We start from the raw sequence: 12368 nt of genomic DNA on the forward strand, positions 1-12368 counted from the left end.
AGTGTTATTGTTTCAACCGTCCCTCAAATAGGGTTTTTATGCTTTTATCTGCTTTATTGCCAGGCTGGCTTTTTTTGTTTAATCACCTGTTGCCGATCGTTCCCTTTTGCGGAGAGAAACAGAAGCGGTATCATTGGTGAGCTCTGAAAAACTCAATTGATTCTTTGCGTGATTTTGTTTATTTTTGAGGAAAAAATTGTGCTTATCAGACCGCTCGAGTTTTTACGCTATCAGACCACTTGTGTTCGACTACTACTTTTAATTTATTTTGTTCTTTTTCTTTTAATTACTTTTGATTTTTTTTTTCAATTTTTCTTAGTACGTGTAACAGCCCCCGTTATGGTGCATGTTGTATATAATAATTTTATTAGAATTATAATTGTTGCTTGAGTGAATGTCTAGCTGTAGCTGTAACCCATTAACAATGTCACTAATTGAAGTTGTTTTTGTCCAATCTTTCTACTTTCCGTGGGCACGAGCGTTCTGTTAGGATGCGTAAATTTTTTTGTAGAAAAATGCCTACTAATTTTCAAGACTAAATTCAATTCTCCCTCTGCGTACAATGAATATCCCCTCTTTTCTACCCATAGATCGGCTGATCAAATTTATTTCGTTCCTCAGCATTTTTGTTGCTACTCTGAGGATAATATCGTTCCAAATGGTCACGTCTCTCTTGCTGTGAAAATCGAATTTCATCATTGAGCTGGGTATAAAGCGTAGTTTTTCATTGTGCTTTTGAAATTCTTCGTAAATTGTTGTCATTCAAGTTTTCACTTCCTTTTTGCGATTGATATAGAGCCATTGTTACCTCAATATCGTCTGAATGCGACAGCAGCATCTCTTTAATACGATCGACGTTTCGTTTAATAGGCCCAAAACGATGGTAGATGTATGTTGCAATCAGGTGCAGGATCATGGAAACAAAAAAAATTAAAATTATAATGATAACTATTGCTGATCGGCATTGTGGTAGCGAGTTGACGCGATGCTATTGGTTTCAGTAATCTCAGTAAGTTATCATTGTTCGAGCCAACATTTGGTCCCTTTAACAGCACTTTACGCACTTCTCGCAATAGATCTGTTGTGGCTCCGGTTTTAGTACTGTTCATTGTTAAGTCATCAACTTCTGGGACAATACTGGCTAGGTGCTCAAGAGGATCTGGTAATTTTGATTTCTGGTATTTTTAAGATCACACGCTGTAAGATCTGCTCTAATTTTGATATGAGGTCCAATAATCTTTTTTCCACATTCCAAAGATATTACGCAATTGTTACAACCTGGGTAGAGTGTGCTCGTCGATGAGATTGAGTCGTCCATGGAGGTCTCGCTTAATGTATAGGCATCAGTTGCTTATGTTATGAATCAAACGCCGAATCCTAGATTTTGCGCGTGCTCTGCTGAAGGTAAAAATTAATCGTAGGTGTCACAAAGTTTGACTGCTTCTATACTGGCTGTAAAGAACAACGTGGCAATACACAAAAAGTGTCCATGTTCAGTAGCAATGCTTTCCTGGCAAATTTGTTACCGTTCACTACCTACACATTTTTTTAATTGTTCCTTTGAAATTGCTGCAGTTTCCATCAAGTCCTCCGAAATTGTTAAGAAAGGCTTCAATAGACTATTTTAGTGCTTTATCTTGGTCCTTTTGGCATTGGTATTTAAATTGCATATAATAATTTTATTAGAATTATAATTGTTGCTTGAGTGAATGTCTAGCTGTAGTTGTAACCCAATAACAATGTCAATAAAAAAGTTGTTTTTGTTCAAGTTTTCTACTTTGCGTTGGCACGAGCGTTTTGTCTGGATGCGTAAATTATTTTTGTAGAAAATTGCTTACTAATTTTTAAGACTAAATTCAATTCCTTCTGCGTACAATGAATATCTCTTTTTTTTCTACTGGTTACTTTGATCAATATTAGCTCAAAAATAAAGATCTTGCCTCAAATATTTAATTTTTAGATAAGTACTTGTTTCTTCGGAAATTAACCCAAAGGATTATAAATGTGCTTGAAAAATTAAACATCCGCCTTACACCCCCGGGTTATAAATCACATGTAAGGGTCAATGAACTAACTCAAATACAAAGTTAATGAACTAAATCAAGGAGGGTCAATGAACTACATAATAAATTTGTAAAGGATGGAATAGATTTTTTAGGTCATCTTAGGTTAGTACTCTATACTTGCAGAATCCAGATTCCTCGTTTTAAAAACTATAAAGAAATTTTAAGTTTTGATTTTTTTTGTTCGACAACATTTTGAAGTTTGATAGTTTTAAAGGAGGCAAAAAAGTGGTGCTATTGAAAATTTATGGAACACGCAATCAATCGTTAAACGAGACCGTTCATCCGAGACAAAGCGGAACTTGTAAAATAAGAAATCAATATTTGAAAGTCTCAACATGCTTTATTTACTCTAATAAAAATCGATACTTTTTACATTTTGTCTTCCTACATTTTTAAAGCAATTTAGCATATGTTCCATATTAATGTATATAAAGTTGCAAATATTTGCGAAGCTCAAACTGAGGAGAAATTTACCGTATAAGAATTTCTTTAGCGACAATTTCAGTGTAAATAATTTCAAATTCTTTAAATTTTTCTATCGTCAAAATGGTTTTTAGATCTTTTAAATTGCAACTTCTCTAGAATTTTTGTTCCGACCCACTTTAGTGGGGGAGGAACTATATGCCTAATTGGGTTTTTTGTTGAGTCAGTTTTGGATTATCGATATGTTCACCGTAGAGAGTTATGAGTGGTATTATTAGAAAGCCCTTGCAGCGTAAAATACAGAATTAAAAAGATTTTTTTCAGTTGTTTTAAATTTTGTTAACATCAGAATGATTTCCTTTGTTTTTCGGAATTTTTGCTCAACTTTTCGTCAATTTTGCTAACATTTGCTAAATTTGTTAAGAATAGTGTTATTGGTGTTGGTTATGGACACAGAAGAGGGTTGCTCACTTGTTTGAGCCAACATTTTTAGCTCAAAATTTGTTGAATTTTTCAAAGTTCAGCCTTTTTCATCAAAAATAGCACCGAGTGTGTTTCTTTAGCACATTTTTTTTTTCAATTTTGCCGGATATAGAGACCTAAAAATTGGTAGAACTATTTGAATGAACGCAAAGGGGCTAAATTTGCTTTCCTTATTTTAGGAGTGGTCTGGTCCGCGAACTTAAAACAATCATTATCCAAAATTCATCAGTGATTTCTGCTATATTGAAATTTTGGTTACCAAGTCATCTATTCCTACTGCGACATTTGACAATGTGTTTTGGTAAAAAATTGTTTTAAATTTTCTATAAAAAACAGATATTGTGGTTGACCTGAAATTGTTTTTTTTTGTTTTTTCTTGTCTCATGGTCGTATTACTAGTATTTTCGACTCTCCATTGTGGCATTATTTAATTCATTTGGTAGTTTGCGTTTAAAACATGTTTTAAACTCATTAACTAATTAACTTCCATTACAGTATGTATTTTTGAAAGTTTTCTTCCTCATTTGGTCGCTGTTGTTCTAAAAACTTAGTAACCACAACAAAAGTTTTTAAGGCAAATGTTTGGAACCAATTAAAGATTGTACAGAATTAGACGGAATTTGGACACAAAATTTCAACTTTTTCTCCGGCTATTTACGAGGGCGAAAGTTTTTGTCACCAATTTTTTCTTAGATTATTTAATAATAATTTTTAAAAACTTTTGATCAAGTCTAGCGTTAATATATAAATGTTCAATCTTGAAAGAAGGAAAAAGGAAATGGGAGGATTTATGTGCAAAATATAAAGCTTTCATTTCTTATTTCTTTCCAACTTTTAGAGAATACAACTATTCGGACTTATAATGGTGTCAGCCTTTTAATTATGCTCTCGATATCTGTGCTCAATGAATAAAATTGTTACAGTTTGTTAAAATATTACAGGGTGTTACATGTTTTCTACCTTCGTACGCATGTTACCATAAAGCTAGCTGAACAACTTGACTTTCCATCCGGAAGCACTTTGTTGTATCTTTGTTTTTCATTTTCACTTTTACACAATTTCATCTTAATGAAATTCAAATTCGCAAATCATATCATTTGTTATGCTGCAAAACTTTCTAATATTGAATTGAATTTTATGCAAATAAGCTTTCTTTTCATCAGTGCTTGTCGCCGTTCTTATCGTGTACTTTCATGGGAGGCTTGTCAGATAACAGAAGGTCAAGATAACCGATAAATTTAAGGTATATCAGATTGTCGAAATTGCATACTCTAGCTAGTGATAACATTGGCTCAATTTAAGATAACATCTGTGATCAAATTAATTGGTTCGGTTTTTTTATATATCAAGTCACATGGCCACATGATACACCAATCACCATTAAGTAATTTGAAATGAATACAAAAGCCACCAAATCAAGTTGCTGCGACAAACTTTTACTATATTTGGCTATGTGAACCGCCGGCTATCTGAGTGCACGCCATCTAGTTTTACCCTATCTGATTTGAGCCTAAATTTCCCAAGGGACGAACAACGCCTGGTTCTGCTAGAAAACTCTCAGAACTTCCCTTGTAGTTAGCGATTTCAGTTCAGCTCGAGTAAAAACAATTAGTAAAGACTAAAGTGTCATGTTTTATTACTCCAATTGTGTCAGACAAACTAGGTCAAAAGGAACAACGTAATTATTGAGTTTTTTTTAGCAGAGGTGATGTTTTTTGATATCTTTTGCAGTTTACAACTGTTATCTTGCATAAACTAAATGTGAAACGTAGATGTCAGTCAACTGTATGCCTTTGCTGTCAAAGTCTTACTTTTTTTAGGTTTTGAGCCAAACATGGTGAAAACATTTGTGATTACTTTGAAAAAAAGTATTACCAATATCGACACTTTCTTCTGCTAAAAGCACTATTGTTGTAATTTTGATCGAAAACCAGTTTGATGATTGATTGTTTCAGATGACGACACGGAATCCAGGAGATCAAGTACAGGTAACAACTTTTGACCTTCAATCATTTTCTATTGTGAACGCAAATCCTAGCCATAATTACTAGGGTAACAAAAACTACATACAGCAGGAATTGTGCTCTTTAAACATGAATTTTACTCAGTAAGCATCATTTGTGCCAAGGCGTGAAATCTTCAAGTTTTAGGAGAGATTTCATCTTTTTTCTCCACGTAAACTACAATCATGGGTAGATTGTTTTGTTCTTTTAGTATTTGCCAATTTGATTCGCTACGAAATTTCGGATTTATGTGGACAAAAAAAGGAGAAAAAGTTTGCAGAAAATTTGTCAGTGATGTACTAAACGATATAAAAGCTTCAATGGAGGGCTTCAAAATGACGTATAGCTCTTTTACATTTTACTATTCAGGTTCCAGAATTATTGTACGACGATTATGGAACAAAAATAGGGAATTTTGTAAAGAAGTGCAGCAAAAGAAGTCTATTTGAAAAGCCTGTCTTTCTGAAAGAGTCTTTCTAATTCGGCGACCGGGTTTGGATAAATTTTTCTGGAGTAGCTAGCATAACATACAGTCGGGCTCTGAATCTAAAAAACATGTAAGATCAATTTTGACGCAGTGGTTACGAAAGCAAGCACTTTTATAGGTCAATTTAGATTTTTTTTGGAATTTGGAAGGAAATTGACTAAAATGTAAATAGAAAATTGCACGAAAACTATAGAAGCCATCTGCCGTTAAAAACGATGAAAGCGTACTAGTGTGTTAGTAAATAACCGATTTGAAATTTAAATATTGTTTTATTTAATATTTTCAATTTTTTTTTTCAAAAGAATCTTCAGGTGTAAATTGTTTTTCGGTACCCTATTGTAAAAATCATATCGCTCTAAGTTAATCAACTATCGATTATTTGCGTCCCATTAGTCGTTACCCGATGTTACATCTGAACGGTTTGATTTGTTTCAACTGACTTATCTTGTTTGAATTTTTGTTTTTTTTTACCTGAATTAAATCAGCTCTGATAAAATAACTTTAAAAAGCTGATATCAAAATTTGCCTGCGCTGAGTGACGCAATTTTTGTCACTAATGGCGGAATCAAACCATGACCTTTTGTGATTTTCTTAGTCAATTTAAATAAATAAATGATTGTCAAGGAACTCTATTTCCTCAAATTAATACTCTCTATTTACGATGTTCCCCAGAAGCAGCCTGCTCATAAACTTTTTCGAAGTCTTTGCAAAAAATGAAAAGAAAAATGTTTCTCACTATTCTTCACTGTCGCTGCATCCTAATTAACGCTGTATTTTGAAGAAAAATCTTGAAAAACTAAATTGATAGGCTGAGGAATGAAACAAAAAAATGTCAGATCAAGGTAACAGAAAACCAAAAACAGATTGTTTAAATAGTGTCACTCCTACAAATAAAAATTGTCTCCAAATTTTTGATTTTTTGTTTTTTGTTGGTTCGCTTAAAATTTTGCAAATGGGGACCCAAGAAATGTTCTTACTTTTCGCTTTTGAGCTCTTTTTACAGTTAGCTCGAGACTCTGAAAAATGGAAGAAACTAATGAAACCATCACAATCTAAAGAAAATTGCAAATGGAAAACATCTTCCCTTGAGAAGAAAATAACTGAAAAGCAATCATGGAATTTTGATAATTCAGTTGAATCAATCGATAGGTTGCAACCCCAAGAAATTTATTTTGTAATGAGTCGTATCTGTTTTTGGTAATAGAAAACTTAGGTGCTAATGATTTGACACAATTTTTCTCCAGGATGCAATGCTTATTTCAAAAGCATGTGTTATACCTCTGTAAATTTTGCCGACAGTTACTTTTGAAACATACCTTTCATGAATGGGACTGAACGCCTTCTTCTGAAAACGTTGCAATTCGAAAGAAGTTGATATCAGAAGCCCGTCATAGTTAACCATTTTGTCGGAGTGTTTATTTGTGCTTCAAATATCTGGTCTTCAAAAAACGGCAATTAAGTTTTTAATTGGCTTTATAGTGTCTAGAGAAATTAGGGATTTTGAAGTGTGTCCAAAATTTCTCAAAGAGCATCTGCGTGGAAAACAAATTAACCAGCCAATTTATTTCTTGAATGAACTCTTCTTAATGCTGTTTTGAGTTATTCGAAATTTACCAAACTGGAGTACACAAATCTAAAGACATGCCCACCAAAAGTAAAAAAATACCTTATCCAAAAATCGAAATTTGATATAAAACAATTTCAATTTTCATCATGTAAGAGCAAAAATGCTCGTTGATAGATTCCTAAACCATATACAAACAAGGATACTCGTTAATGTGCGTTCGCACATGATGTTCCGACTCGAGCTCATCTACATTTTTGACTTATTTGTTAACCAGATGAAGAGATAATCAAAAATAGATGTTTGAGTTTAACAAAATCTTAATTACATAATGCCACACCTCATTACATCGCTCACTAGATCTGCCATTAAAAGACTACAAGAAAAAACAAACAAACAACACAATAAGCAGAAACGAAAATTTCAATTTCACGGTAAAAACTCAATATCTAAATTTAGAAGCGCCTATTAACAACGTCAAAATACAATCGGATGGAACCTTAACTACGCAAATTTACTTCTTCTTAACTACAGCAGATGAGAAATTTCCTTTATGAGACTGCGTAATTAGTCAACAAAGAGAAGAAATAATTAGGCGAAATTCAAAAACAATCAACTTCTTTTCAGCCAAATAATATTAAATATCTTAAAGACCATTAGCTTATAAAGGAAATTGTTGATAAATTTACTAAGAAGTCATTGCCAAACCAATAGGACCTGTCTTTGTTAGACTAAGCCATAAAAATGGAATACAAATGCAGAAAAACCCAAAAAACTATAAACAATATGCGAAAACGCGATTTATTGAAGACATTATTATCATTAGCTATTATTTGAATATTATGAATTTTTATTTCAATTGCTATTTAAAATAACTCCGCTACAAATATACCGAAAGATTTATCTAGTTCACTTTGGCCACATTTGAAAATCATTGGGACTGTCATTACGCGAATGTGCTAAAAGAAGAGAAAAAGAAACACAAATTTTGACCACTCAGAAAATTTCAATGAAAACACATGTTGTCAAAAAAGAATAATATCAATGGACAAATTAAATTTTGAATTACAAGGCATTGGAGGGGACCTCTCAATGTTGAGAGTAAGTTACAAGTTAAGAAAGAACAAAAACTGAAAAGTTTAAAAAAACCTTTGGAAACGCATAAAATCATAAACTTTAAGATTATTCGCTATAAACTGATTGCCTTAAACATAATTCAATCAATCCTCAATTAGAAGCCTATGAGACCATTCGGTATTTTACGGCTACATGAAGAATAAAAAACTGGCGAAATCAGCAAGTTAAAAAAAATTGAGCGAATATTGTGTCAAAGCCATTGAAAAACAGTTCAATAAAAACTTTTTCATTTTTAGTGAAATAAAACAGCTAACCAGATGATTTTGGTGGCAGTAGAAAAGAAGGGTCTTTTCATTACTGAGACTGATTTAAATTTCATCAAAATAGATTTAAGATCGGTTATTGTTCAAAAAAATTTTCGAAAGATTATTTTAAATGCCTTAAGAGCCATTAAGTTTAATAGCTTTCAACGGAAGTCATTGAATATGCGAAACTCGATTGGAAGTCAATAATTTTGTCATTCATAGGTCATTAATAAGACATCACAATAAGTATTATGACTCTGAAAACAACGACAAATACAGGCAGAAACCAAAAAAGTTCCTCAGAAAAGTGCGAGAAGAAAGTGTGGAAGCCAATTAAACCATCAGCTTTTCTCTCCAAACTTTATCTACAATCCATTGCACGTTTTTTTTAATTCAATGGGAACGGTAAATATTATGATAATCAGATAAGTTTTCAAAAGGATCCAAAATTAAAAAAAATATCCAAAAATTTTTTCAAAAAATTGTTCAAATTGGTTGCATCGAAGTCATAAAACCAAAAGTTAGCAGATAAAATCACTAACCAGATTATTTTGGTTGCAGTAAAATGGAAGGAGTCTTTGCCATTACTGAAACTGACTTACAGTTCATGAAAAAGAGTTTAATATTGGTTAATGTTCAATTGAAATTTCAAAAATTATTTCTTAAAGACAACAGCCATTAGTTGTCCCCTCAGAGCACTATATAGGTCACTTGATGCACGTTAGGAAAATATTGCACTTTCTTTTTGCAAGTCTAGGCCATAGGACTCCAAAACTTAAAAAAAATTCTCCAAAAGAAAATCAAAGTTCAATTAAAAATTTCGAAGCCAAAAAAATCATGAGCCATCACTTGAAAACGAAATTTTTTATCATTGGCTATCATTTGACTGTAAATGACATTTGTCTTTAACGGAACTTCGATATGAAAACTGACTAGTCTCAAAGTGACTGAAAAACAATGAAGAATAGGAAACGTTTTCTAAAAAAAAACAGCTCTCAAATTGAATTCGAATTTTTTGTTATTAAACTCCCTTATGAGACCAGAACTAGCCTTTTTTTATCGTCTTTCGTCTATTGCTAACGCAAAATTATTTTGTTTTGTAGCCTGAAATGCAATTTTAAATTCATATTTTTTTAAATAGAAAAGATCTAAATTTGAACGAAAATTACACTAAAAGTGAACGAAGTCATGCAAATATCCCGCGTTCACGCAAAACTTTCAACCTCGATAACTCCTTGAAATATACAAAATTCAAAAAAATCTTTTTAGTTTCGAATTCTACGCTAATCGGGTTTTTTTAATGATACCACTCACATTTCTCTACGATGAATATATCAATCGAAAATTGTCTGAACAAAAAAAACCCATCTGAGTATATAGTTCCTCCCCCCACAAGCGGGGTCGGAACAATTAAAAAAACTGAGAATATTATAAAATACTGTAAATGTGTCCGAAAATAGACTCAAAATTGTGATAAAAATTGATCTAAATCTACATAAAGCAAGCTCTTGAGAAATTGAAAGACAAACTATTTTTTTCTATATTTCTCCCTCAACTAGTTATTTCATTGCTATATCTAAATTTTTCTCCAGAAAACAAATTTCTGCTAGAAGGCTCAAATTTTTAAAACATTTTCTATTTAATTTTATTTCTTTTTAAACTTCTGCTTTGAACTTTTGCTTTAAAAATGCATTTTTTCAGCTGTAAAGTTTGTTATGTGGTTCTCTACTGAAATCATTGAGAACGCTAATATAGTAAAATATTCGTTGAACATGGTGAAACAGAAGGAAATAAAAAGAGTTTCGTTTCCTAACGTTTTTGACAGCCTCTCAAAGTATTCGAGAATTTTATGGAATCCGCCTATTTGTTCTTTGTTCGATAGTTTTTCTAACGATAAAATAAATGTGACGCTTCCGCTACATCGCGGGTTGGAAATTGTATGCCTAATTCAACATTTATTCGCGCTAAAATTTAGCGCTCATCTATCATTTTAACAACTAGAAAGTCTGCAATTTTTAGACTTTGCCCCAGACATCTGAGAATTTTTACCGTGTAAGTTCTTAGAAGTTTCTTACAAATTGTCTTATGAGTACTTATAAGATTATGCGTCGCCTGACTAAGACTTTTTAAGACAATTTATCAGGTCTTACACTATAAAAATTTTTATCAGATCGTATCAAATCTTACACGATAAAAGTTCTTTTTTTTTCACATCTTACACGATAAAAAATCTGTCTTATAAGATCGTACACCATAAAAATTCTGCCTGACAGAAAATGTTTACGTGTAAGATATTATAAGGTTCTTATAAGATCTTATAAGATATACATTTGGAGAGCTATGACTCATCTTTTTGATAAGAATGTAAACAGATCTTATACGATAAAAATTCTTTAAGCATGGCATGTTCTTTAAATTGAAGACAATTCAGAGTTGCTTTCAAGCAGTAGCCAAAAAGCTACACCATGCAACACTTAATTGTGAGAGCAACAAAGAGAAAATTTTCTTATTGTCTTTTGAGACTTATAAGATATTGTGAAATTGGTTATTCGAATATCAGGGGCATTTTCTGAAGCGGTGATTATCAAACTAGAATGAATTTGTTTTTCAAAGACAAACATTATCTTAGACCGCTAAGTTGAACCAAAGTGCCTAGTTGAGACTCAGAAGAAAACTGTCGTTAAATAGAATCAAGAAACATTTTTTGTTTTTTAGATGGTTAGTTGACCGATTATTTTTTACTTTAAAAGAAATTTGACTGCGTTATACGGCAAAGTCGAAATCATTATAACATAAATTATCAGATCTTATAAGATAACAATTCAGCAAAATTGAAATATTATCTTGTAAGATCTGATAAGTATCTTATCAGATCTTACATGAATAAAGTTCACACAGGGCAGAATTTTATCGTGTAAGACCAGGTAAGATCTTACCCGAGTAAAAATTTTGATCACCATCTTATCAGATCTTATGCAAATAAAAATTCCAGAATCACTGGGGTGTGTTCTCACTTAAGCATTCGACTGACAGAAAACTTATGAATCGGGAGGTTTTGAGGTGCCAACATCGAATAGACAACGATTGAAAACTGTTATTGGAAAAATGATAAATGGATATTTTAACTTACGTTAAATAACAAATGACGATAATTGTTTTCAAGGAGTGGACAAGACAGAAAGCAATTATGTGTTCCATTTAAGTGTTAGGGAGCTTAATCTTACTTTTTTGTAGTATTTTTGTAGTAGTGTTTTTCTTAAACAAAATTTTGAAATTGTAATTTCAATATAAGCAAAACGAAATTAAAATTCGTTCGAGAGGGCGATTACAACTGTATCAGAATGTTTTTGATTTTGATCGCAATTTCGAGTTCCATAACTTGCTTGACTGTTTAGTTGATACGAATAATTTTCAGCCACTCGGCAAATCTTAATATGGCAACACTCTAATCCGAAGCAGAGTTTCGCCACTTTTTAAGATGATCAGATATTGAGATTCTTTAATGGTTAATCTTGGCGCAACGCCAAAAATTTGGACGCAAAAAAGTGGCCATATTTGCCAAAAAAAGCGTTGATGCTGGCGAATGGAATAGTCTGATATATGGGGAAAGACAGTTGTTTCGTTCAAGTTAAGCAGGAAAATTATTAATTATTATTAATTTATGAACTGATGTGATTGCAACGAGAGTTGAAAGATTGTCGAAATCAAAAGTTATCGATTTGCCTTGATTTAAGATTATAACTGATAACTGATATCTTGTTAGCAATGGCAAAAATAGCTATGCTGATTTGAAATTTTAACAAATTTTCTTTCAGCTTCCTTAGAAAGTGGGAGTACTAAAAACTCACCGAGTCATAGTCGCTCATCGTCTAGAAACAGACACAGAATAAGAAGAGCCAAGTCTCTTTTGAAAGTGATGCAAATTAAACCACAAACTGCTCAACGGTCGACAGAGTTATT

General features: G+C 32.2%; 2 protein-coding genes across 10 annotated transcripts in view; one reads left to right on the forward strand and one right to left on the reverse strand.

Annotated features, from left to right (window-relative positions):
* The window catches only part of LOC142337496 (hydrocephalus-inducing protein-like), a 389940-nt gene that overhangs the window by 231042 nt on the left and 146530 nt on the right, over positions 1–12368 (forward strand). For all 8 annotated transcript variants that reach the window (XM_075386772.1, XM_075386789.1, XM_075386781.1 and 5 more), the window contains one exon: positions 4928–4960. In XM_075386772.1, coding sequence (XP_075242887.1) covers positions 4928–4960 — 33 coding nt within the window. The remainder of the gene's footprint in view (positions 1–4927; positions 4961–12368) is intronic.
* LOC142337542 (uncharacterized) overlaps positions 1–12368 on the reverse strand; it is a 30628-nt gene that overhangs the window by 12176 nt on the left and 6084 nt on the right. The gene's annotated exons all lie outside the window — the stretch shown is intronic.

Source organism: Convolutriloba macropyga, chromosome 1 (assembly GCF_964194025.1).
Source record: "Convolutriloba macropyga chromosome 1, txConMacr16.3, whole genome shotgun sequence".
In the NCBI taxonomy this organism is placed as follows: domain Eukaryota; kingdom Metazoa; phylum Xenacoelomorpha; order Acoela; family Convolutidae; genus Convolutriloba; species Convolutriloba macropyga.